General features: G+C 40.7%; 1 protein-coding gene across 4 annotated transcripts in view; it reads left to right on the top strand.

Annotated features, from left to right (window-relative positions):
* LOC142367128 (CUB and sushi domain-containing protein 3-like) overlaps positions 1–23,304 on the top strand; it is a 373,180-nt gene extending 349,876 nt beyond the window's left edge. For all 4 annotated transcript variants that reach the window (XM_075449071.1, XM_075449070.1, XM_075449069.1 and 1 more), the window contains 13 exons: positions 6–182; positions 2,466–2,645; positions 3,074–3,247; positions 3,442–3,615; positions 10,997–11,070; positions 12,561–12,672; positions 12,775–12,954; positions 14,196–14,255; positions 15,936–16,094; positions 17,208–17,344; positions 17,917–18,004; positions 18,573–18,708; positions 19,296–23,304. In XM_075449071.1, the coding sequence (XP_075305186.1) occupies positions 6–182; positions 2,466–2,645; positions 3,074–3,247; positions 3,442–3,615; positions 10,997–11,070; positions 12,561–12,672; positions 12,775–12,954; positions 14,196–14,255; positions 15,936–16,094; positions 17,208–17,344; positions 17,917–18,004; positions 18,573–18,708; positions 19,296–19,455 (1,811 nt within the window). In that variant the 3' untranslated portion in view covers positions 19,456–23,304. The remainder of the gene's footprint in view (positions 1–5; positions 183–2,465; positions 2,646–3,073; positions 3,248–3,441; positions 3,616–10,996; positions 11,071–12,560; positions 12,673–12,774; positions 12,955–14,195; positions 14,256–15,935; positions 16,095–17,207; positions 17,345–17,916; positions 18,005–18,572; positions 18,709–19,295) is intronic.
* Positions 23,305–24,770: the final 1,466 nt, after the last annotated feature.

Here is a 24,770-nt window from a genome sequence, read left to right as displayed (position 1 = left end):
TGCAGCTGTCCAATGTGGTAATCCTGGCACTCCCAGTAATGGCAGAGTATTCCGTCTGGATGGAACCACGTTCTCGCACTCTGTCATTTACTCCTGCATGGATGGCTACCTGCTGACTGGTGCAACCACCCGGCAGTGCCAAGCCAACGGGACGTGGTCAGGAGCACAGCCCAACTGTACCAGTAAGTTAACTGCTGAAACTTGGCTGATACGCTGAAAATACCCAATAAGCCACAAATAGATCCAGTTCTCTGCAATACACTCTTTTGTACCATTACTTTTCAACATGAGGAACTTGCCGCTGCATGTATTATCCAGCATACTGCTTCGTCCTTCCTTTGGTGATGTTTATGAGCTGGAGACTTGATGCAACTGCAAAGTCCTTATGCACATTACTGTATAAGATTTCCCTCCATCCTTTTGTGACATTATTTTATACACGATTATAAATTACTCTGAAACATCATGAGGTCTGAGTAATGAAATGGGCCTCAAATCTTAATGCACTTGCTAAACGCTTTATATCATGACATGAATAACCTAGATCGTAGTTTACTTTTGCTAATTTGCTTTTTGAACCTTGCGGGAAAAATTCCAAAAGGTAAATAACCATAAAATATAATATTCTGTCCTGGTGTGAAATATGACCACAGCCACAGTTGATCGAGCGTTGATCAGTACCGCATATTGAAGGAGCACTGGAGGATTTTCCTGCTTGTGTGCGTTTAAAGATGAATGCAACACCTACAGTAGGAGTGGCACGAACACTCTCGTATGATTTCCCTTTTGAACTTTTTTTTGAGTGAAGAGAATTATCTGGAGAGTATTATGTTTTCATATTTCCAATAATGTTTCTGGCTTTAATGCACTTTGCAAAGACATAAGCCATGACATATCCACTGGGAGGGGATAAAGGAACAGAGAACTAGAAGTGCTGAGAAACCAAAATCGTAAAATATGGGTTTCTGGAAAGAAATGAAAGTTTATAAGAATGCCTGACTTAAAGGAAATGGACGGCTTTTACAGTAGATTACACCACACCTATTCACAGGCACGACAGTATCTGGGGTAGGTTTGAAAGCAGATAAAATATCTATTAGATTATGGAGGACAGTACCCTGAAAGGGCTGTCAGAAAAAAATCCTAATGCTCCTTAAAAGAGCCCCAAGACTACGTCATCATTTTTTAATATAATCACTATTTTTTCATTCAAAACTGAAGCACATAAAGGAAGTTTAAATAATTATAATTCAGCCTACAAACAAATAAGCTGACAAGCACTATATTATAGATAATTACACAATGTAGACAAGTGCGGAGTAGCTTTCTGATGTGAATTTATCTGGGATGGGGGGTTAACATCAATGATCATTAGAATGAACTAAAAATGAAACTACTGACAGATCCGATGACAAAGCAAATGAAAAATAATCTTTCTAAGCATGAAACTTGTTGGAACAGTTTAATAACAACAAAATGAGTTTTGCGAGACACAATTTTTTAAGTTAATTTGCTTTCTTTATTTGCTAGGTGAAAAATTCAAATGTAAGGACTGTTTTGTGTTTAATTTAGCGTTATTACTCATTTTGACCATAGCAGCTGAGTCACAGATTTATCTGGTAGTTTGCCATCATGCTGCTGTTGGAAGGCAAAGCAGAAAGTAAAAATTAAAATACGAGACTTTCATTTGGATCCTTTTTAAAGCCACATGTCAATGTTGTTTTAATTATCAGGCCTACCTGATTTGTCATCTCCATTTTTTTCAGCTTTTGGTCACAGTTATGTTAGGGTTAGGAAACAAAAGGACTTTGTGAACTAAACCGTGAATGAAAGCTAAAAACAGGTAAATCCATAGCTTCTGTATTTAACCTGTTCCTTCAACAAACCATGCGTGACAGTACTTCAGCCTTTGGGGTGCAAAATAAGTATGAAATTATTAAAAGAAGCACAAAAATCCCCCCTCAAAACTGGTTTTAACATTTAGAAAAAAAGATTGTAATGTTAAATGTAATAACAGGAAAATGATTCTGATAAAACGTTTTTTTTTATCTAAACACATTTATTTTTCCACCTTGCACACATGAGGTTAAAAAAGGGACTTTTGATCCTGTCAACTCCCTTTTTGCACCTGTTCTTAAGTCGTAACCACAGGAAAAACCCCGGAAGTGATAACAAATTACCTGAATTTCTTTTTTTATCTCACTTCCTCTCTGGTTTTCCATTCATACCTTAGGCTACTTATCTTCAGTCATCATCAATCTTTCTTCCATTTCTTTACCTTTATCATATTTGGTTTCCCCTGTGACTTTCTCTTCCTCTTCTTTTTTTTTTTTTTTTTTTTTCCCCCATTCGAAGCACCCGTGGAAAAAAAGCATAGATGGGTAATGAGCATTTTAAAATGATGTGTACTGTATAGCAAACTTCTTTGTCCCAGTTACTTCAACCCCACTTGTTCCTCTCCACAGTGATAAACTGCGGGGATCCCGGTATTCCAGCTAATGGCCTTCGATATGGAGAGGACTTCACGATTAGTCAGAATGTTTCCTTCCAGTGCCAACCTGGATACAGAATGGAGGAGGATGGATCCCCTGTGAGGATGTGCACCCAAAATGGGACGTGGAGTGGAAACATGCCTATATGTACAGGTAAATTATGTGACAAAATCACAAATGATACCAAAAAAAAAAACAATAGCCTGGTTGTATCTAGAGTCCACTCATTCACAAACAAACTTTACATATAATTTGACCCATGTAAAATGCTAGCTTTATCAGGACTCAGAGCCGATTGTGTTCACTTTACAATCGCTGCCCCGAGAAGGAAAAACAAGAAATACCAGCAAATCAAATCAGTCACATGCAACACCATCATCGCTGCTGCAGGAGTAAAATTCTAAATGAATCTAGACATCAGTCTAGTTAAACAGTCTTTGCTTTACTCTTTAGTGAATTTACAGGGAAACCTGTTAAGTGTTAATGTCAAGTCAGGCGACATATCCTGCAGCTGCTTTAAAGCAGGATACACCCTGGCCCCCTGCTCTCTTTACCAACCTCTCCCCCTCCTTCCCCTTCAGCGGTGACCTGCACGGCTCCCCTTGCCATCAGCAACGGGGTACTTCAGGGCAGTGACTTTGAATGGGGCAGCAGTGTGAGCTACAGCTGCTCACCTGGATATGAGCTCTCATTCCCAGCTGTTCTATCCTGCGTGGCCAATGGCACCTGGAGCGGCATGCACCCACAGTGCTTACGTAAGCATCAGCACACACTCGTTCAGCATGCATACATGTGACCTGGCTCAAGAATGTACTCTGTCACGACCACCAGTCCCAATGGAGGGCGAACTCCCTATTCATCCTTTCATCAAAACAAAAAAAGTTGGCACTTGTCAGCGTTTTAACACCACGGCGAATATCTGACTTTGTGTTTGTCTGCATATTCGCAGCCAAGTTTTGTGGTGACCCAGGTACCCCAGTTGGTGGTTTCAGAGAGGGGCGGAGTTTCATCTATCAATCAGAAGTGTCCTTCAGCTGTTCTCCACCTTCAATATTGGTTGGCACAGTAACCAGACTTTGTGAAAGCGAGGGTACCTGGAGTGGAACGCAACCACGCTGTATTGGTAAGTTTAGTAATTCTTTCACCTCAAAGCCAGACTATCACAGAAATGCTCAAAATCATCCAAGCTGCCACTCCGTTTCAGCCTTTTTAGTCAAACAGTTGGCTCTAGGTTGTGATAATCTGATTTTGATAGTTCATTTTATTTTCTGGAAAGGTCATCAAATCATTCAAACATAACAGCTTTACTTGAAACTTAAACTTGACTTGACAACAATCTATGTTGAAAGGTTTATAGTTGTGGTCGAACTTGGTGTCGATTATTTTTTTTTGTAGTGCCGCTTATGCACATTTGCTTTGCTAGGAATATGTTGCTTTGAGAAATATGTTTGACAAAAACAACGTTTAGACGAAAGCAGCCGCACAAAAACTTAATTGAAAAGATATGTACCGTACACTATATTCTTACAGGTATGTGAAAATGTACACCATCTTTAAATGCTAAGGTTTACATACTTATACAGCCTTAAAAAAAAAACTTCTGTTTTTGACCAGGTATTAAAATGAGATCATTCAACCTCAGATACGCAATGCATCACACTGTGTGATTATTTAAAAGAAACCAAGCCAAAATGCTGAAGCAGTGTTTGTAAAGTCCACCCCAACTGCTTCCATGCAAAGTAGAGGGTAAGTAGCAGCTAGGTGCTGCTAATTAAAGCCAGGCACTTGATTAATTGATCATCGGCAAGTATGATCACCCCTATAAAAGCAGAAGTTTGTCAGTTTGCTAGTGTGGAGCATTCAGGTGTGTGTGTTATCACAACGACAAGGAGGAAAGATGTCAGCAATGATCTTAAAGAAGCAACTGTTGCTGCCCATCAATCTGAGAAGGGTTATAAGACCAAACAATATAGAGTCCATAATTGACAGAGATTAGACCCGAGTGAAAAACGTTTAGGACAGTTGCCAATCTTCCCAGAAGTGTACGTTCTAGCAAGTTCACCCCAAAGGTCATAGCGTGTGACGCTCAGAAAAACTGCAAAAAAACACAAGAGCTTTTAGGCCTCGGTTAGCATGTCAAATGTCAGCGTTCATGACGGTACAATTTCAGTAAGTATGACTTGTTGTGGAAGAGTTGCCAGGAGAAAGCCTATTTTTCTCTAAAATGAACATGGCAGCATGACCGAGGTTTGCAAAGTTGCATCTGACCAAACCACACACCTTCTGGAACAATGGGCCTCATGCAAGAACCGTTCGTACGCACAGATTTGTTCTTAAGTCGTGCGTACGAGTGATTTAAGAGAATTTGCGCATTCACCAATCTTTTCATATTTTACGATTTCTTTCAGGTACGAACAGAATTTACGAGTGATCCAGACCTGTCGTAGGAGTTTCGTGAAATAGTCCGCTGTTATTCCAATCAAGTTTGCTTGACTAATGGATTGTATATTTAATTACTTTGAAGCAAACATAAAATAAATATATACATTATACCCCATAATGATGCTGAGAATATTCTGTTTGACTTAAATTGTGCACTAATTGAAGGTTAATTTGACTCTGTATAACAAGGTCAATGGGAAGTGTAACCAGCGGCTGACTTGTTACTTTTGGATGCCTTAGCGCGTCAGGCTCTTAGAACAGACCGTGTAGATACCCATGTGGAGACAGACGAATGGCTGACATCGCGATTTAGATTTCCAAGGACTGTGCTGCTGCAAATATGCAGCTTGCTAGAGCCACAACTCCAGAGAGAAACACGCCGATCAAACCCAATTCCACCACACGTCCAGGTCCTCACCACCCTTGGATTTTTGGCCACCGGAACCTTTCAGAGCGAGATTGGAGACAGATCGGGGGTGTCCCAGTACTCTTTGAGTCGTGCGCTCCCCTTGGTCATCAAAACTCTCATCAGTTTATCACCCATGGTACATCAACTTCCCATACACCAGTGGCGGCTGCTGACTTTTAAAACAGGGGAAGCCCATATTACGCGTTCAGGGTTGTAGTGGCTCGTGCCATCCCAAAGCAGAAGATAGCAAAGTTAAAAAAGAATTAGTTATAACATAGCTGTGTCTAGTATGACAAGTATGCCCAGCAAATACACAGAAAGAAGGTATAGACTTTGAAAATTCACACAGAAAGGCCAAAATCAAGTATGATCGAATCTAAGACCTGTAAATGGCTGGATCTGTGGCTGGATCAGAATCTGTGGAGCATTTTTCCCTGTCATAATGAATACTTAGAGTTTGATGGTGGTGGTAAGTATTCTTAAAAAAGGTAACATTTCTGAATGGGCAGCATGAATTCTGGAAAGAAACAACTAAAAGTATTACAGCACTTTCACAGACAACCAGTCTCTTTCGTATCCGCTTTGGGACTGAAGTTCCAGCGTGCTTCTACCCGCTTAAAAATTCGGCTGCCACAACATCTCTCATGATGGACAAACCCTAACTCCAATCATCACGACACAGCCCCTCATATTGACACGCCCACGTCTAATCTACCCCCAGAGACGCCGAGCAGCCTCGGAAGTGATGAGTTTTTGTCGATTTAGACAATGATGACCTAGAATTGTAGAAAAAAACTTGACTCTCCCGCCCCCTCCTGAAGCCGGGCAGCCCTCGGCTCGGAAGCCGGGCTGTTAGTGGCGGCTTCATAACGTGATTTCCTCAGTGAACGGTGGCGATTTCAGAACAAATCACTTCATTAAGCTACAGGACAACATGTTGTAGTTATGAAAGTAAATGCAGTATTGGGCATATCTTGTGTTTTGTGAATAACTGTTTTATCGTCAATTTAACATTGAAGATGTAGCAATTTCGCCAGAGAATGGGAGAGGCTGTCCGGCTTCCCGTGTTGTCTCTGAATAGCCGCGGCTGCCATACACCGCTGTCCAACAAGTACAAATTAAGAGGGACCTTCATGCCGTGGCTGGACTGCCAATCATAATTGGAGCACGAGACATATACGCATCAAAGCACCCGTGCCCCTGTTGTGGAGGGCACTGAGCTGAAGGCCAGGTGGGTGTGTCTCGATACAGCGGGGGGCAAACTGCTCTATAGCCCAGAGAAGGCATGCCAGATTTCCACAATATTGCCATGAACGAGGGTCTCCACCTGAACCAGCCCAGGCAGACCAGAAGGTGTGGTGCCAGAAGACCCCCCTCATGGACTGTCCCATCAAAGAGCCATCATGATGAGGCAAAAACTGATTGCACGGCTTTAGTTGCAGTCATCGAGAGCCTGCCCATGGCGAGATGTTTTTTTTTTTAAAGTCATTGTCATATCAAACCATTTCTTTTTTATTTCGGTGACATTACGAACCACAGGTTACATGGAATTAACAGCAGTTGTAATTGCTTCCCATTTCTTCGCTTTAGCTGGTCCCGTAATTCCACTGCTGACACTGCTAAAAATGACAGATTTACTTTCTGGATATCTGAAAGCAGAATTTCAGTCTCAGAGCCCGTAAAGTTGTTCTTTTTGCGCCTTGATGCCATTCTCATGACTCAACACTCAACACTTCCTGGCACAGGAGCGAGGAAGCACAGTCTTATATGGTATCATTGTGGGCGTGGAGTATGCAAATATACTATCCTCGTGCACGTGCACTTAAATACGCACGAGTGGGATTCATCATTTACGCAGGTCGCTTACACACTTTTTCCGAAGTTAAGAGCGTTTGTTGAATCTGACGTGGCGTGTTCGTACGAGACCTTCTGACGAAAAAAGTAAGAGAAATTTAGAATGAAAATATGAAAAAGTTCTTGCATGAGGCCCAATGTTCTTTAGACAGATAAGACCAAAGAAGAGGTCTTTGGTCATAATGCACAGCACAAACACAGCAAAGCCAAACACAGCGTACCAGCAAAAACACCTCATACCACCTGTCAAGCACGATGCTGGAGGGGTAATTATTTAGGCTTGTTTTGCAGCCACAGGGCCTGGACACTTTGCAGTCATTGAGTCGACCATAAACTCCTCTGTATACCAAAGTATTCTAGAGCCAGATATGAGGCCATCTGTCCAACAGCTCTCTTGGCTGAAATTGGGTCATCCAGCAGAACAATGATCCCTAACACAGCAGAAAGTCTACAACAGAAAGTTTTAAAAAGAAAAGAACCAAGGAGTTGCTATGACCCGGACAATGTCCAGACCTCAACCTGATTGAGGCTCTCAAGAGAGCTTTTTAATCAACATATGCCTACAAACCTCAATGAGTTCAAGCAAGGTTGTAAAGAAGAGTGGACCAAAATGCCCCTACAACATCAGATGCACGGGTGTCAGAAATTACCCAGTGAAATCCCTTGTACTGAGTCTGGAGAATCTTACAAGGAGCCTACATGGTAATAAAGATGGTCATTCTCTTGGGAAGCCATAGTGAGTTTGTGCTTGCAATGGTGGTTTCTGCATACTCTTTTCACTTGGTCTGTACATCACTTTTCATACATCCATGACACAAAAACGGTGATCATTATGGGTCAGCAGGGAGCCTTGATATTCAGAAGCATTCTTGCGAGCGAGAGAGTATGCACATGTGGAGAGTCTCCTGCTGGGTTGTACATGTGTACATGTGGGTTGTACACGCTGGACCACTTCCACAACTAATTATACAGACATTCTCTGGTGTGCACATGGAAAAACGGCTCTAATGACAGAAAACGTCAGCTCGATCATAAATCTGAACAGAAATTGAAGTTGCTGATAAACTTTGGTCCTAAACCCCTCATCTGTCCAACCTAAATAGAAAATCTCTGACAATGCATTACTGAATATATCTATAGATTATTATGTCTAGGAGTCTAAAACTTTTTTTAAATACAGTGCCAAGGTTAATAACCTCTCCTGGAAATTGATCTAACATTTAAATAATAGCTTCCCAACAGTTCCTGACTTAATCCTCATCAATCATTTATCCCACATGAGCTGGAGTAATGCCGAGCATCCCCAGGCATGGGTGTCCTCCCCACTTCAAAGTCTGGTTTGAAATTAAAAGGCGGTGTTGGATGGTCCACCGGAGCTTCCAAACTTCTGAGAGATTTTCTCAAGAGGTCATTCTTGTAAAATAAATATCTTCTTTTAAATAACATATCAAAGCCTGGTATCACAGACTGTTTATTAATGTTGTCCCTTTGCTGTACATATGTTTTTCTTTTGATTAATATCATGATTCTATCACCAAGCCAGACCTATCTACACAGCGCTGTGGTATCACTGCAGAAGGGTTTTACCACATTTATGATCACTGGTATAATGGAACATTTTAAAACCAACTACAATGGTTTGGGATGGCACTGCATTATTTATGTGTTTTGTATCCTGTGGATTTGTAACCTGTGAGACATTATTTAGTTTGTGCTACTCGTCAATTACCACCTGCTTGATCATCGTGGTTTTTAAAGACTCGTGATCATGGAACTGACTAACTTTGATGTAAACGTGGATTTCAGATTCCTCCATTATTCTATCTTTTAAAGACCTTGTGAAGACTGCAGCCGTCGGTATCTTTATTCTTAGCTTCACATAGTTGGCTAGTTGTACGCTGACCCAATAAATGCACTCCAGTGGACCGTTTCACAAAGGTCATTTGTGAGCGAGCAGATGGAATAACATGGCTGCGTGTCATCTCAAGAATGATTGTCACTTACAAATTGCAGAAAAGTGGTGCATGGCTCTGTATGCTCATAATGGCTCACATAGCATTTGATCTCATGGATGAAATTTAGTAAATGTAACTGCTCAGTGTGCCTTATATGTGGAATTTGGTTAGACATGCCTTGAAGCATTTTGTTCTCTTAGCCAGACCTTTTAGGATGTTGGATCATCAACTAGAAGGGCAGCAGACTGTCAGCTACAGCATAAATGCAAAGCCTACAGTGCATATTGGAGTTCACCTCATATATATGCAATTGTTTTCCTATAGCACTTGAATTATCATCGTCAATGTAGACTGTGCAACTGAACATTCAGAATATATATTACTGTATAATGTAATATATAAACTATAATATCTTAAAGCTGAATTCATTACCTCTGAGCAGAGAGTTGGCAGTGCTTTTGTTCAGCTAGCAATGGCTCGAGCTAAGAATTCTGAGATCTATGAAAAGCTCTTTAGGAATGACATCAAAAGTGTTTGCCAACATTTAATACAATGCGAGAAGATGCTGTAACTTTCAGCATCTAGTTCAAGGCTTCCACAAGCAGGCAACCACTTTCAAGTCCAAAAAAGCTTGCTGCTATCCTGAGATTGAGAAGAAAATGAGAATGGATATACAGGACACATTACAAATGCTCCAGCTGGGTCAGTTCACAACCGCTCGTGACGTTAAAAGCACCACTTCACATGTCTTGATTCAGAGCAGGTGCTTGAACACCAATTCAAGGAATTTGAATAAATTAGCGCTTTTGTAATGGGAACAGACACCTTACTTTGTCTTCTGCTCACAGCACTTGATAAGGCATACATCCAGCACTTAAACCGCTGCCATAAAGTCGAATGTTCCTTGCGAAATAGAGGATCTAAAAATAGAAGGCTGGCTGAAGTGTTGCTTCATTGATGTAAAGACTTTCTAACTGCTGAGAGAAGTAGGTACAGTGTAAACACGCTGCCTATGAGAGGAAACCTTTCTGTTGTGTTTTATAATGACTTTTTTTAAGGCTTTGACGGTTACAGATACACAAGCATCAAGTCATTCTGACAGCTGCTTCGGTTTTTCTCTATGATTGAAATTAGCTCAGAATGTAGTGCTGAGTGTCTGGCGTGAACTGTATGTGTGAGCGAGAGTGCTGGGGTGATTTATTAGTGTGCGATTGCAGCTGTATGTGAGCGTGCGGTGTGTATTACTAAGTGACTGAAGCAGAATGAGTTTTGAGTTAAAGCAGCCTGCTCTTTAAATAAGACAGACGAGGGGGGCGGGTGGGCAGACAGAGAGATGGTGACATGGAACGATGGAAAGGGAGGAAAAGAAGAGTTACAGAAGAGAAGGGAAGAAGGAGACAACCGGGAGAAAGAAAGAGAGCAGATAGAGGGGCAGGAGGAGAGAGAAACGAAGGTGGAGAGTGAATCTGTCATTTCGGAAGCTGTATTGAATAGAGCTCTGCGTCAGGATGTGCTCTACATGCTGATGACCCTGACACATGCACACACACACACACACACACACAAACTCTTAGAACAGGCCCTGCTTCGTTTTCTGATAAAGCTCTACTGCCCCCTGCTGTTCTCATGGCTTTTTATGATTTATTTTATAAATATATACATGTGTATATATATATATACACATACATATAGACATTTACTTACATTTAGAAAACCAACTGTTACCATAACAACAGTGGAGGGGAATTCAGACTCTAGAGAGGATGTACAATGCTGCTGCTAATTTGTGTTTTTCCTAGATGCTGTTTGTAATTACTTAAACTCTCGTGCTCTTTTTTTTTCAGAACCAACCAAAACCAGCTGTGATAACCCAGGAACGCCACGCTATGGCTCCTTAAATCGAACCTACGGTTTCAAGGTGAAAAAAAGATTCTTGACTAATCTGCATCTACCATCTACACGCAAAAAGTCGACATAATGAGCAACACAAAAGCCTCTGTTGTGGTTCACCGACAGCACCAGTCTTGGAGTGCAAATTACAGACGAGGGGAGGAGAGGCGAGGCAGGCGGGAGAATTACTGAAATCCTCAGACAAATTAAGTTTTTTTTTTTTTTTTTTAAATGAAGGACACTGCAATTATTTGTGGTAATTTGCAGGCGAGTGAAGTCACGTCTCCTACAGCTCATTTACGATATGCATTTGAGTTTTAGTGGCGTAAATGTACAAGGTGTTCTGAGGATTTGCTGTCGGTTCTGGATAATATGAAGAAACAGAAGATACTGGAGTGGAGTAAATCCACAGAAGACTATGACAAGTTTTCAAACATTTTTGAAATATCCTACATAGCAAGTGCTTTGAAAAACAAGTATATAGCAAGTGCAGATACGCACTATATATAAGTAAGTGCAAGTATATGCAATATAGTGAGTGGGCGCTCCAAATCTTAATCTGTTTTAGCAGTTTATGCTCAGTGCCCTGTGTGTGATGTTACAGGACGGGATAAATTAGAACCTACTCATGGCAATATTTTTGAAAGCATTCTCATTTTACTTGTTGCGCCTGAACCATTTCCACTGTATTGACAACTTGGAATCTCGCAAATTTTAGAGAGATTTTTTACTGTCTAAACAAATGATTGAGCATGTGGGAAGTGATTCTGGCAGAATAAGTGATCATGAAAGTAATTTAGGAACCTTTTACAACCGATCATCATATTAGAGAGCTTATCTTGCTAAAAGTATTTTTATGTTTGTTTTGTTTCGTGTTTTTTTTTTTTTTTTGGATAGATCTATTGTGCTCGTTAGCATGAAACTGTCAGGGTATTAAACCTTAACTGCAGTTAGAACAAACCTTACTTCCCATTTTTCTATATTTGAATTCCGTCGTCAACGTTTTGCTCTGACAAGAAAGCAATGTCCTTGGAGGCACAAAGAAGCATCTTCACCAAAATGACAACAACATTGTAAATAGCCCTTTGATTTGACCCTGCTAAAGACTCGCGTTAGTACTCGGACTCGAAAGGGATGTGTGCTCGAACAAGGACTGTGGATGAAGTATTTGCAAAATGTTCATCCTACATGAAAATGAAGGAAAAGAAAGTCTGAGTAAACAGCAATTTGCTATTTGATAGTAATTGCACAGTATTCATCTACATGTCTTCCTGACAAATATATATCTGTCTGGGTCAAGGCCCTCTCAACAAATGCTTTAAAGTAATTAGAAGTAAGCGTTTTGCTTGTGTGGTATTTACCAGTACAACACTAATCCATCTTATACAATCGCCGCCCTCCATAAACTGAATTAGTGACATCCATTATCACACTCCTGTGCCGTGAAGTTCTTCTGGGGGCTTTTAGAAAACAAACAAAACTTTCCTCAGACCTCTTTGTGTGTTTCTTCTTGCACAGGTCGGCAGCGTGGTGTCATTTCAGTGTCAGCCAGGTCATTTGATTCAGGGATCCTCCTCTCGAACCTGCCAACCCGATCTGACATGGAGCGGGCTACAACCCGAGTGCATACGTAAGAAACATTAATCTTCTCACTCCATCTCCTCACCCATCCATTCCAGCTGTCTGGCAGAGATCTTACTCAAAGTGAATATAATACCTCTCCAACCTCCAGCCCATGCCTGTAAGCAGCCAGAGAGCCCACTCCATGTGGACGTGGTGGGGATGGATCTGCCCGGGTTTGGCTACACCTTGGTGTACAGCTGTCAACCAGGCTACTTCCTGGCAGGGGGCTCTGAACACAGAGTCTGCAAGAGTGATGGTACTTGGACCGGAAAGATGCCTATATGTCGAGGTTTGTGATTCGTTTCTCTACCACTACCAGTATTGACGGTCCTATCTTCTGCAGTTTCATTCGAGTAAACAGGAGTGTCTTGCTCGAGGACACTGTGTTAGTTCACACTCTGGGACAAACTGGCCATCTGGAGTAGTGTGAGATTTACTGGTGGGGAGTCTGAATGTGAAAAGACAACACAAAACACCCATGATATCTTCCTAACACGAGGTGAACAGGCTGTGCACAATAGACAGAAGTGTTTAAATGTCGGCCAATGGAGCTCGTTTAGTTACCAAAAAATGTCTACAATATCACATTTGAAAATTCCGGCTTAACTAAAAATCAAACCTTTATATTTTAAAACCAATTCATATCTCCTAATTGACTTTTGCTAAAGTAAGAATTTGTGATGGATGAGGCCTCTATGTTGAGTGTTGATTTTTCATGCTGAAAATGTTCTGGTTTTTATCTAAAGTACAACTCAGCATTGATCAGTCGCATTTAAACACACACAAACGCATTTCAGTTTTGAAAGAAAAAGAGGCAGAAAACATTTAACTACTGTGCAATTACAGTGTAGATAATGATACTACCTTCTGACATGTATGCACCCAAACAATGGGCAATACAATGGGCAATACACATCAGTTATTTATGATTTACTTTATGTTAGGTGTGCAGTATTGCACAGAAAGAAATGCTAACAAATGAATCTATTAAGATCCCTCTGTGCAAAGACAGCTTGCTACCACCAAGGCCGCCACCCTGTTGCCCTGAAGAAGTCTTTAAAATTAGAGCACTCTCTGATCCAATTTGAGATTCTAGGAGATGTGCCTTCTCCTTTGGTTGTTTTTACTCGTTGGCAACAATAGCTGCCCCTTGTAGTGGCTGCTCTGAATGGTCAGGACCCAAAGTGTCAAAAAAGCTTCTTTTTAATGGATCCAATATGCACAACAATTATTGGTCATGAACTCCATTTGCATTACTCTGCATACAAATAACCATTGAAGAGGTTTATTTTGCGTCGCCCTTTTTAACACACTTCTCACTCATTATGTGCATGTCTGATTAAGAGTAGTAGATGGGCACTGCATTCTAATGTGGACATTTGGTAATGTAAAGTATGACTTGGGTTAAACAAACCTCTTTGGATATCAGATAAAACAAAATACTCCAAGTTAAGATGCAAATGGAGACACTCTGCTCAAGAGTTTTAACAAGACATTCTCCCTTTTCCTTTTTGTTTCTCATATATGCAGCCGGAGAGAAGAAGAAACCTGTGAAACCAGTAACAGGAACTCCCAGCCCGAAACTTAACGGTCAGTTCTATTACCTAATTTTCTTTTCTAGGTTAGGACTGTCCCTCTCTATTCTGTTTAATAAATTCTGCTCCGCTCCTTTTCACACTGCTCAGCTCCGCTCCATAGTGTTGTTCCGATTGTCTTCTTGTCTATTTCAAGCTACTTTGGAACTCTGCATCGTAGTTCCTAAATAATTTATTTTCTCTAACTACACACAGAAAGGAAAATTACCTGCTGTGATGTTCTGCTGTTTTTCTCTGCTACAGTTTGTTCACTTCTCTATTTTTCAGCTGTGCTCTGCTGTAGTTCAAAAATCTTTTGCCTCTCGCTGCACTTGAAGTTCAAGTATCAGCAGCGAGCACGAATTTCTTTGCCTATCACAGCGGGAAGTAATCCTTAAATCTAATAAAGATTCTGACTACAGCTACACAGGAAATCTTTGTTTCTTACTGGTAAGAGACAAGCAAGCAACTGTCAAGTTCATGTACTTGGTCAGTTTAAGTACGTGATGTGATTTCAATTGGAATGTTGTGCATGAAAAACCTTTTTAAACTTAGAAGCATGGTTTGATTCTATATAAAGACCTTCCATTAAAGCTTCCATGGAGTTTCTCTTCAGTCAAGCAGGCAGAGCTGAGGCCAAGAAAATAAATGGCCTGTTCTGCCAAGACACATCCAGAATGCACTCCCAGCTGCAGGGGAACAACAGCACAAGGACAGACCCATCCATTGCTGAGACTGTGCAATACCGGAAAGACATATGGGAGAAAAGAGGCCACACTCCTGCCAAGTGGCTGACGGACCTTAAAGCAGACAACGGTAACCTCTCAGAACAAGAATCAGCCATCATCACCAAGGCATGCAGAGCCCCATGACCTGACATGATCCACTTTCACTGGCCGAAGAAACTAACAGGCCTCTATGATCACCTGGAAGCACAAAAGAGTGAGCCGTTAACTCTCACACAGACTGGTAAACACTGTTAAGGACAATATTGATCGGGAAGGATTGACACAAGGGTCCAACACCTTTGAGCTACAGGACTACAGTGTAATGGAAGCTCCCGTCAGGCAATATAGCAGCTAAACTGAGTACACACATGAGTCAGCACCTGACCTAAGCTCAGAAAGGCAACAACAGCGCAATGCTCCATAATGCAAGTACAAACTGCGTTGCATATTTGGCACCATACAAGGTTAACCTGGCTTTTTTCATCAGTGACTTAATGTTGGCTTCTGAAATATAAAACTAGAGAGCAACTGGGAGTTATTGCATCATAAACTGTGGCATTTGTCAAGGCTATGCAGTGTCCTCATTGATTTTCTGCATAAAGCTGAACCTTGCAACCAAATAATCAGAAAGATTGGATACTGATTAAGTAATGGACTGAACATCAGACACCTCCAATACACAGATGACATCAAGCTGCACACCAGGAGTAAACAAGACACTGATCCATCGATCCAACTCACCAGGATCTACAGTGACAACGTCAGGATTTTATTCAGACTGGATTACCTCATAGTAGCAAAGAGAACTTAAAGGGTAAAGTTACATGAAGGCAGGATTGAGGAGAATTTATGCTATTGGGAATGAGGCCATCAGTGAAATATTTTTTCTTGGTTACATTAAAAAAAGGCAGGAGAAAAACAGGATCTAATGTTTCTGAATCTAATTCCTATTCAATTCTTTTCTGTAGTTCCAGATGATGTCTTTGCTCCGAACTACATATGGAAGGGTTCGTATAATTACCGTGGGAGGAAGCAGCCTATGACTCTGAGCATCACCAGCTTCAACTCCACAACTGGGAGAGTTAACGTTACCCTTAGCAACGGCAACATGGAACTGCTCCTGTCAGGCATGTTTCTTTATGGTTCTACATAAAGTACTGGATTACCACCTGTAAAAAAGAACATACCTGCTACAGCATGTTTAGCATGTTTATAGTTTGCTGATATAATATGTCATGTTTATGGTACAGTACTACAGGATGCAGTATTGATCCATTGGTAACGCAGTAAATACACACTCGGACTGTAACGTTGAGCTCCTGCTATTAACACTTTGTGCCGTTTTCTAATGGTGGGTTATTGGTGTCTCTTGAACTCTCAGAGCTGTCACGCTTTACTTTTTTGATGTTGCTATTATAACTCCAAACCCACACACTCTCATAGTTACTCAGACACATACCTCCCAGGGTCCCTCAACACCGTCAGGGGGGGTTGAGACCCTATTAAAGCACAAATCCTGTTGAAGCTAGAATTGGTTCCCGAAGTAGCAGAGGGCACAACAACCATATCACAAACCGTGCTGTTATCCCACTTTTAATGTCTGCTTCTGGCTTAAAGGAGCAGCTTTAGATCAATAACAGCTAAAGCTGTACTTACACAGCCACAGAAAGACTAGAGCCCAGTTGCTTAAAGCTTGCATGTTTTTCTTCTTAAAATGTCAAGTTTTCCGCACCCAAGTAGTGCTCCTGAAGCAGTAGTCGTTTTGAATGTTGCTAATGTATAATTCTGATACCAATTGTATGTCTGTGCGTTAAGTGAAAAGCTGGAGTTGGGATAGGCCAGGACTCATGCTGTCTGACTTACAAACAGACTGGAGGCATGGGAAATCAACTCTGCATCTCTCAACATCTCTAAAGCCGTCTTAATAAAAAACAAAGCATGGAGATGATTTCTGATATTTAAGGGAATTACAGCAGTTGCACATTTTTGTCTTAATCTGCTGTCAAAATTCAGACTCGCAGTTTTATCCATATCTGTTTATGATCAATTTTCAGGTTGCTGTTCTCCTTTTATGTCCTTATGAAACATCTCTTCTATCAATTTCTAATTGGGCATAATATATGTAGCTTGTTGGTGCTCCAGGGGAAGAGGAAACACATGCTGAGGAATCCAATTATGTGAATGATTTGATTATATTATCTATTGTATAATAAATTGTGAGTCTGTTCTATCCTATTTAGGAGTCTATAAGGCTTCAGAGGCCAGGCTGTTGTTGCTGATGCACCAGGTGAACTATGTGAACCAGGGAAGCCAGATTAAAGATTCAGCCATCTCCCCAGCCAAGATTATCGAGGACTCCTGGACCATGGATGGATTTGTAAGTCTCAGTGGAGAGAAACGCAATTGGCTTAATCAAATTCATGATTTGGGGATAAACTGTTGCCTATGAAATGTGTTTAACTCCACACTCTGATGAATAAAAGCCAAACACGCCTGGTATTCAAAAACCTTTCATAAAGTAACTTTTTAACTAAAGTGCCATCATTTTAAACCTAAATGTGACATTTCAATCGAGACTTTTGATCTAAATAATCTAAATAAGTACTGCAGTTGTTGCTGAAATATACTGTACTAAATTCTAAACCTTGAGTTGAAACATCATGTAACAAAATGCACGATTGTACAACACATTCTTCCACAAGACCAGTGCAATATCTTTTAGTTTTAAGGAAGGCAATCCAGATCCACAACAAAATTTCAAGGGGTCTTTGTCTATGTTCAGCCTCTCAACTGAGTTTCATGAAATTTGTTCAGGTAGTTTCGTTGACGTAATCACTCAAACGCCTCTTTCCATAACTACATAATTCTGGAATAGTTACTGAAATAAAACATTGTCTACCTAAAACCTTTTCCCAAGCATTCTTTCTATCCTTTCTCTGCCCTCTCCAGGTATCGGCAGAGCCTGACGGTTCTAGTTATGTATTCCAAGGTTTCATTCAGGGAAAAGACTACGGACAGTTTGGACTGCAAAGACTGGGTAATTCTAGCTTTTAGGTTTTTTTTAACAGCACCAAACAATAACTGTCTTTCTTATAAGTCAACCACGAAAGGCAGTGACAGTTAGAACAGTCTGACAAACTGTTTGCATGAGCCTAATTAACTGAACATGGCGCTTCGAGTGCCTTCGTTGCTCTGACTGATTTAGGCTTGCATTCGATACAAAAGCTGCTTATCAGACTTGAAATGGTTGAACCCCGTTTGCTTGCATCTTGTGGAGAATATCATATCCAACTGCAAATGGAAGGTCATCTACAAAAGCTAAGCAGAGAGAAATGATTATACTCCAGCACTTAGGGCTTTACTTAAAATGACTCGGATGGGGCATGCCAATCATTTGTTGTTTATCAGCATCCCCACTACAGATATCACAGTTAAAACTACTAACAGCATTAAAGGCAGCATTACAGCCTTTCTTGTTAACAATTAAGAAAATGCGCTTCTTTTTTTTTTAACTCAGGGTAACAATTTTGCAGTTTCACATAGTCATTGTATCATATACCCCGGACACACTGGGCAGTGAGAGTATATTTCCTTCTCTGTCACAGGTCTGAATATGTCAGAGAGTCAAAACTCGCCGCCCCCCCAGCTTGGTACCAATAGTAGTTCTGTGGCTATCGCCATTCTGGTGCCTTTCTTCGCTCTGATCTTTACTGGCTTTGGCTTTTATCTCTACAAACAAAGGTACGTGCACACATCACTTTAACGTGCATCAGCAAACACAAAAGACTGCGTTCCTGTCAGTGAGTCGTTACTCCTCTGTTTTGCAATTGCCGTCATTGGAAAAAAAAAAAAATCTTAAAAAGGCATCATTCGCATCTTAAGAAGATGTCTAATTTGTGAAAACAACACCTGCTTGAGTGGTTTGGTTTTGAGGCGCTAAGAAGCAGTTTGTTGCAAACTGCTGGGAAACAATCCTTGTTTAGATGGTGGTAAATTGGATTTTTCAGAGGTGAGGTCCAACACAACTGGCTGGGGTTTGCATTCTTAACAGATGCAGATAGCGTCTGTTCTGTTGTTGATAGAAAAGAAAGAAAAACAAGGCTGAAGGAATTAGTTTTGGATGAGCTGTTTGGGAGCTCTCTAGGCTTACTAAAAAGCACAACACACTTTAATCCCTCTTAAAGCCTGTTTACTATGCTTCTGCTCCCAAGACTGTATTCACCATTGTCCGGAGGCTACTTAATTATTCCAATATTAATAGACAATTAGAGAAAATGATCTTTTATAGTGTGTTTATGTTTCTCTAATGCTGCCATTTCTTTTTACAGAACCACACCGAAAACACAGTACACAGGCTGTTCGGTCCATGAAAACAACAACGGCCAAGCTGCCTTTGAGAACCCCATGTACAACACCAATGCCAAGGCTGTGGAGGGCAAAGCCGTTAGATTTGATCCGAATCTAAATACTGTGTGCACCATGGTGTGAGGATTGATTATCCTTACTTGATTTGATTGACTCATACCTATCGGGACCACAACTGGTACGAGGCTGTGGAAGGGGAAACTGTGCGCTTCGACTCAAACTTCAACATCGCCAACAACGTGGTCCTTTGCTCCCCGTTCAGAAACCCCAATCTCCCCCAGCAGGGGAAAATCTCCCCAGCTGAAACCAAAAGCCAGCGTTGCTCCCCTTCACCGACAGCACTTTGTATCCAGAAATTAAAATGAAGGTCTGCTGCCAATAAAAGATGCAAACAACCAGACTGAAGTCACGACAAGGCGTGACGTCACGAGAAAGCAAAGGAAGCGACGCAACAGAAATCCATCCAACTCTGATCCCAAAACACAGCCAGGTCATGGATACTGTATGATCTGATTTTAAAGCAGACACAGCCATTATGCTTTGAACTCTTATTAAACCCCATTTTCTGTCAGTTACACCATTACTAACAAGTAAGCCATGACCTGCTAGTCAGATCTCATCAAATCACCACAAGCCAGTGCAGAATGTTTTCCATCGGACGAAACTGCGGAGAGAGAAAATACAAACTGAGTGCTGCAGCTGTTCTCGCCTGGAGAAGAAGAGCACAAATCACGAGTGCTCCAGCCAGGATTATACATCATAAACTGTGAAAAAAAAAAAAAAACATGTTGTTGCACCAACAGTTAACAGTAGCCGCAGATGGACAAGTGTGACACGAGGACGATTTTGAAGACACTGTGAAGCAAAGACTGGTTACCAATTTTGGTGCAACACTGACAGTTAGAAAAACACTGTCACCAGCAGATCATCAGTAAACCGACTCACTAGTTGTGGACAAAAGCCTATTTCTAAAATGACCACGGAATACAACACCCTAACAACAAAACAGGAAAATCTCCTGTCTCCAAGAGATTGTGACAACCAGGGACGGGAATAACTAGTCTCTTGTCTTTTTCTACTTTAGGGGACTCTAAGAAGGCTAATGCTGGTAGACAGTAGCAAAAGTTTCTTTGAAAAGAGACTAACTCCTAAGCGAAGGACAAGGCCATCCCTGGAGATGAGGCTGTAATCCTAACTGAGCTGGGATTAGAGCAAAGAAAAACTACTAGAAGTCTAAAGGGGAGCTAGCACTAAGAGAAGAGATGAGAGACTGACTCATCTAATGGATAAACTGCCCCTTCCCATCCAATGGAAAAAAGAGGAGGATAACGAGATGGAGACAGCCCCTAACTGAACTGGAAGCAGAGTAAGGGAGTCATTAAGAGAAAAGAAGAGATCCTACAGTCCTTACACAGCCAATCACAGCCTGTCTAACCTGAAATCATCTGCTGAGAGAGGTCAGCCCTCCCTCTATTTAATGAGTCAGATCAGACAGAATATGGCCTCTTGGAAACATGTTCCCGATCGTGTGAAATTGAAAGGAATTTGACCAGAAAGAGACTTAATGAAACAGAGGACTCTGATGGACTAACAAAGAAAAAGACTTTGAGAAACAGAGAAAGCTCTGGCACTAAAGCACATTTTACAGGGACACTACCTGTGCACGCACCGAGAGGTGGACTAATGCAGGGAAAGAAAGGTTAAAGACGGAGCCGAGAGAGTGAACAGACTACAGCTAGGATTAAGACAAACACTCACACTGAGACAGACGGGTCAAAAAAAAGACAGTCCGGTGTCTCCATTCCAAGACAAGCAGGTATACATACAGACTAGCAGGCTTAGAGACAGACAAAGAGAGACATTCAGATGGATATAAACTGATAGACAGGTGAGAAAACAGACAAACAGGGCTGCTGCCCTATGACTGTGGACAAGGTTCCACTGTGATTCTGCACTCTGAGAGTGCTTATCTTCTTTCTTTGTTACTGCTGCAGAATCTTCTGATCTGTAAATCTATTGCATATATATTCGGGAGCATTCACCACCTATATTTTTGTGCTATATATTTACCACAAGGGAGGGGCTGAAGGGGAAAGACAGATTATAGCAGAGTTTTTAGTAAAAAGAGAAGAGAAATATCAGAGTAAATATCATTACAACTGTGTGATGCTCACAGAAGTCACAAACAGTATTTTGGTTCCATTGTAACATGAAATTGCTTGATTTCAATTTCTTGTGTAGCGTGGAGTTTCTCTCACCATCACCGTCTAACCCACTGAGGCAGTCATGAGTGTCAGTGGTATTGTTGTCATAATTGTTTGAAATGCAAGGTTTGCCAGCAACTGTCTCAACATATTTATCCCACATGGCAGATTTCCTAAACCCTAATTTCGTGGAGTACTTTGGCTGCTGCTCTCAGCTCCTTCACTGGAAGATGGATGCATCGTGGTGTCGTCCATTATCGTCACCATTGTGACACACGGATCTTTTTAATGATCAGCTCGAGTAACAGTGCTGTTTTCTAATCTAACTGGTACTATAATAAGACATTTGCCTATCAAAACTCTGTGCTTATGTTTTGTTTTACTGACACTTCAGAGACGTCAACAAAACCTATTGCAGTCAAGAGTCCATATTTCCATCATTTACAATTGGAGAAGAGGTAACCTTAATTATAGAAATGGGGATCATTGCTGGTGAGCAACTTGCAGTTTGTATATGATGGCTTAAGAGAATTTGTGTTGCACGTGTTTGCATTTCTGTCGTACACTGAGGAGTCACGTACAACGGAGCAGTTGATGGATTTGGGAGGCAACGCCTGTTTTCAGCAGATAACAAATGGGACTTTTATCTAATCTATGACTTATTGATTAGATAAGAGATAAATCAGATACAGAGAGTCGCAAAGACAAGGTTTTAGGCATCAACTCCAGGTTCTAAATCTCAAGTCCTGGTTAAGTCCTGTTTTTTATTCTTCTCCCCCTTGTTAATGATTCTTTTGGTTTCGCATACTCACAAAGAACCTTTCCAAATCATTTTGTTTTAATGATTTCCCCCCTTTTTGTAAGATCGAATTGGCCCTTCTTTCGAAATCTAACAGCAAATTAAGGCCATTATGTGAGGGGTTAATGGGAGGTAGTAGATTGAGAAAATCGTTTCCAGTTTCTTGAATGAAGGAACAACTTTCCTTCTTTGAAGGAAAAACTTGGACCATCTCTGAGATTTAAGTGGCAAATTTACAAGAACAAAGGAATAGGAAAAAAAGAAGTACTTAAACATTCTTTGGGATGACGAGTCAGGAGTTATGCAAAATAAATTTTTCAAAAAGAGAAAACAGTACAGACTGCACTAGTTAACAGAGAAGTCCGCACACATTAATGAAGAGGCGCACCAGTATGAAACATTGCTCCATCGCCACCTCATCCATATCTGTATTTTCTCTTCTGAACAGGCCTAATTCTCAGCGATGTGTCTCAAAATGTATTTTGATAGTGATCTCAGCTTTAATCGTGATCTTATCCTTACTGCTACTATTTGAATGCAAAATAAAGTTTAATTATATCATCCACAGAGAAGAAAAAAAAGAACACATTAAGTCATTCTTTCTTGTAGATTTGTCCTTTTTCTTAGAAATGTACTGCTTTAATCACAGTGAATATCCAAGTTTTTGTTCCTCCCACATTCCCAATTCTAATGATGTTTCATTTGAAATAAATACTACCCGCAATGGCCCAAATACTCAATTCCAATTAACATGAAGTATACACTGGAACACGCCATTCAAAGCTTTAAATTTGTGGTTTTAAAGAGTTTATGCTACTTTTGGTACTTCTGAAGCTTCACTAAACACGGCGGTATTTGGTGCAAGAACACATTTTATTGTCTCAAAAAGTCGCTTTGTGTGTGAACTTTGCACATTAAAAGCTAAAAATGGGTTTAAATACCATCGATTTCGTTAAGTGTTAACTTGAACTGACCCATTTCTAGATACTGCAAAAAAAACAAAACAAAAAAAACCTTAAAGTTGATTGAATAAACGCTGAACTTTTACTCATTTTTATCCCGTGACAAATATAGCCATATAATCTCAGCTCAATGTTCCATGGCTGCCACCTGTATTTCACATCTAATCTGTCACCTGATAAAAACGTTTCATACACCTGGCAACCTTCACTATATGTTTCCCCCTGTCAGCTAGTGGAAGCTGCTGCATGTGATATCAGTATTTTTGATGGTTCAACATGCCATCAACTAAAAACCGCTGCTGTGACATTACAAGATGTTTGATTTTTGTGTGACACCATGCATTACTCTTAAATAATGGTGAGTTATTTTGTTGATAGGTTGTGAAAATGTAGCATAAACTGTAACCATATTAACTGGTCCCTGCATGCCAGGAAAACTTGTGCCAATAGTCAGCATTAGTCACAGTTCTGCAGCTTTTGGTGCCCGTTTCTAAAGTACTCGCTTTGTTGTGAAGAGTCTTGTTTGAAGAATGAGGGGTGGTTTGTGAGCTCGGTTCCCTCACATGATGAAAAACTGTGCTTTTTAATGAGTCCGGGTGTCAGGGTTCATGAAAACATCCACTGTGCTTATAACACCCCCACTGCTGTGACCGTGGGCACCAAACTGCCACCAGCTGACACAAAACTCCCTTTTAAAGTCATTACTGATTTAAAAGCAGCAGTAGCTGGGACTCCGTGTTCACCCATGCTGTGACCGTCCTGTGCTGCATTGATATGGTGACATTATTTCTTATTATTACAGTTTGGATTGATTGTCGCTGCTCTTATTGTTGTTGTTTTTGGTAAGAATCTGACACAGTGCCTACCAAAAAAAAAACAGAAAAAAAACATGGGACCCTCCCTGCCATCCACAAAAATATGTCACACTCACACAGGTTACACCCACATAGACACACTTGCTCTACCCCCACCCCATTCGTCAAAAAAGGTAATTTATTTTTATTTTCTTCCCCCTCTCAGCTTCAGTCTGTTTTGCCACAAGCTTTTCCTACCGACTGACTGCAATAAGACCCATGTGATTTGAAAGACTTATAGCCGTTCCTGCCTGGGGACATTGGAAATATTCACCATTTGAAAAAAAGAAAAACCAACAAAAACAAAAAAGTTGACGAAATATAGAATAAAAAAGTGTTTTGTACAGAAATATATTTTTATGATGAAATTATTTGTAAAATGTACGAATCTATTATGTAAATTTTCAATGCAATGTAAAATTAAAAAAGGCTAATTGCTTTTGTAAAAAAAAAAAAAAAAAAGTGTGCTTTCTTTCACTGTCTTTAAAGTCAACTGTCCGTGAACTGGTCTGACGAGCCGAGTCATATCGGGCAGACCAGTTTAGACACCTAAACTCTTCCTCCGTTCGGAGCAACGGCTGAACTCCTTCTCATCTGGAATCCAGCATTACATTTTGCT

Source organism: Odontesthes bonariensis, chromosome 18 (assembly GCF_027942865.1).
Source record: "Odontesthes bonariensis isolate fOdoBon6 chromosome 18, fOdoBon6.hap1, whole genome shotgun sequence".
NCBI lineage: Eukaryota > Metazoa > Chordata > Actinopteri > Atheriniformes > Atherinopsidae > Odontesthes > Odontesthes bonariensis.
Note: the sequence above shows the minus strand (reverse complement) of the source record. Positions and strands in the feature narration are given on the sequence as shown.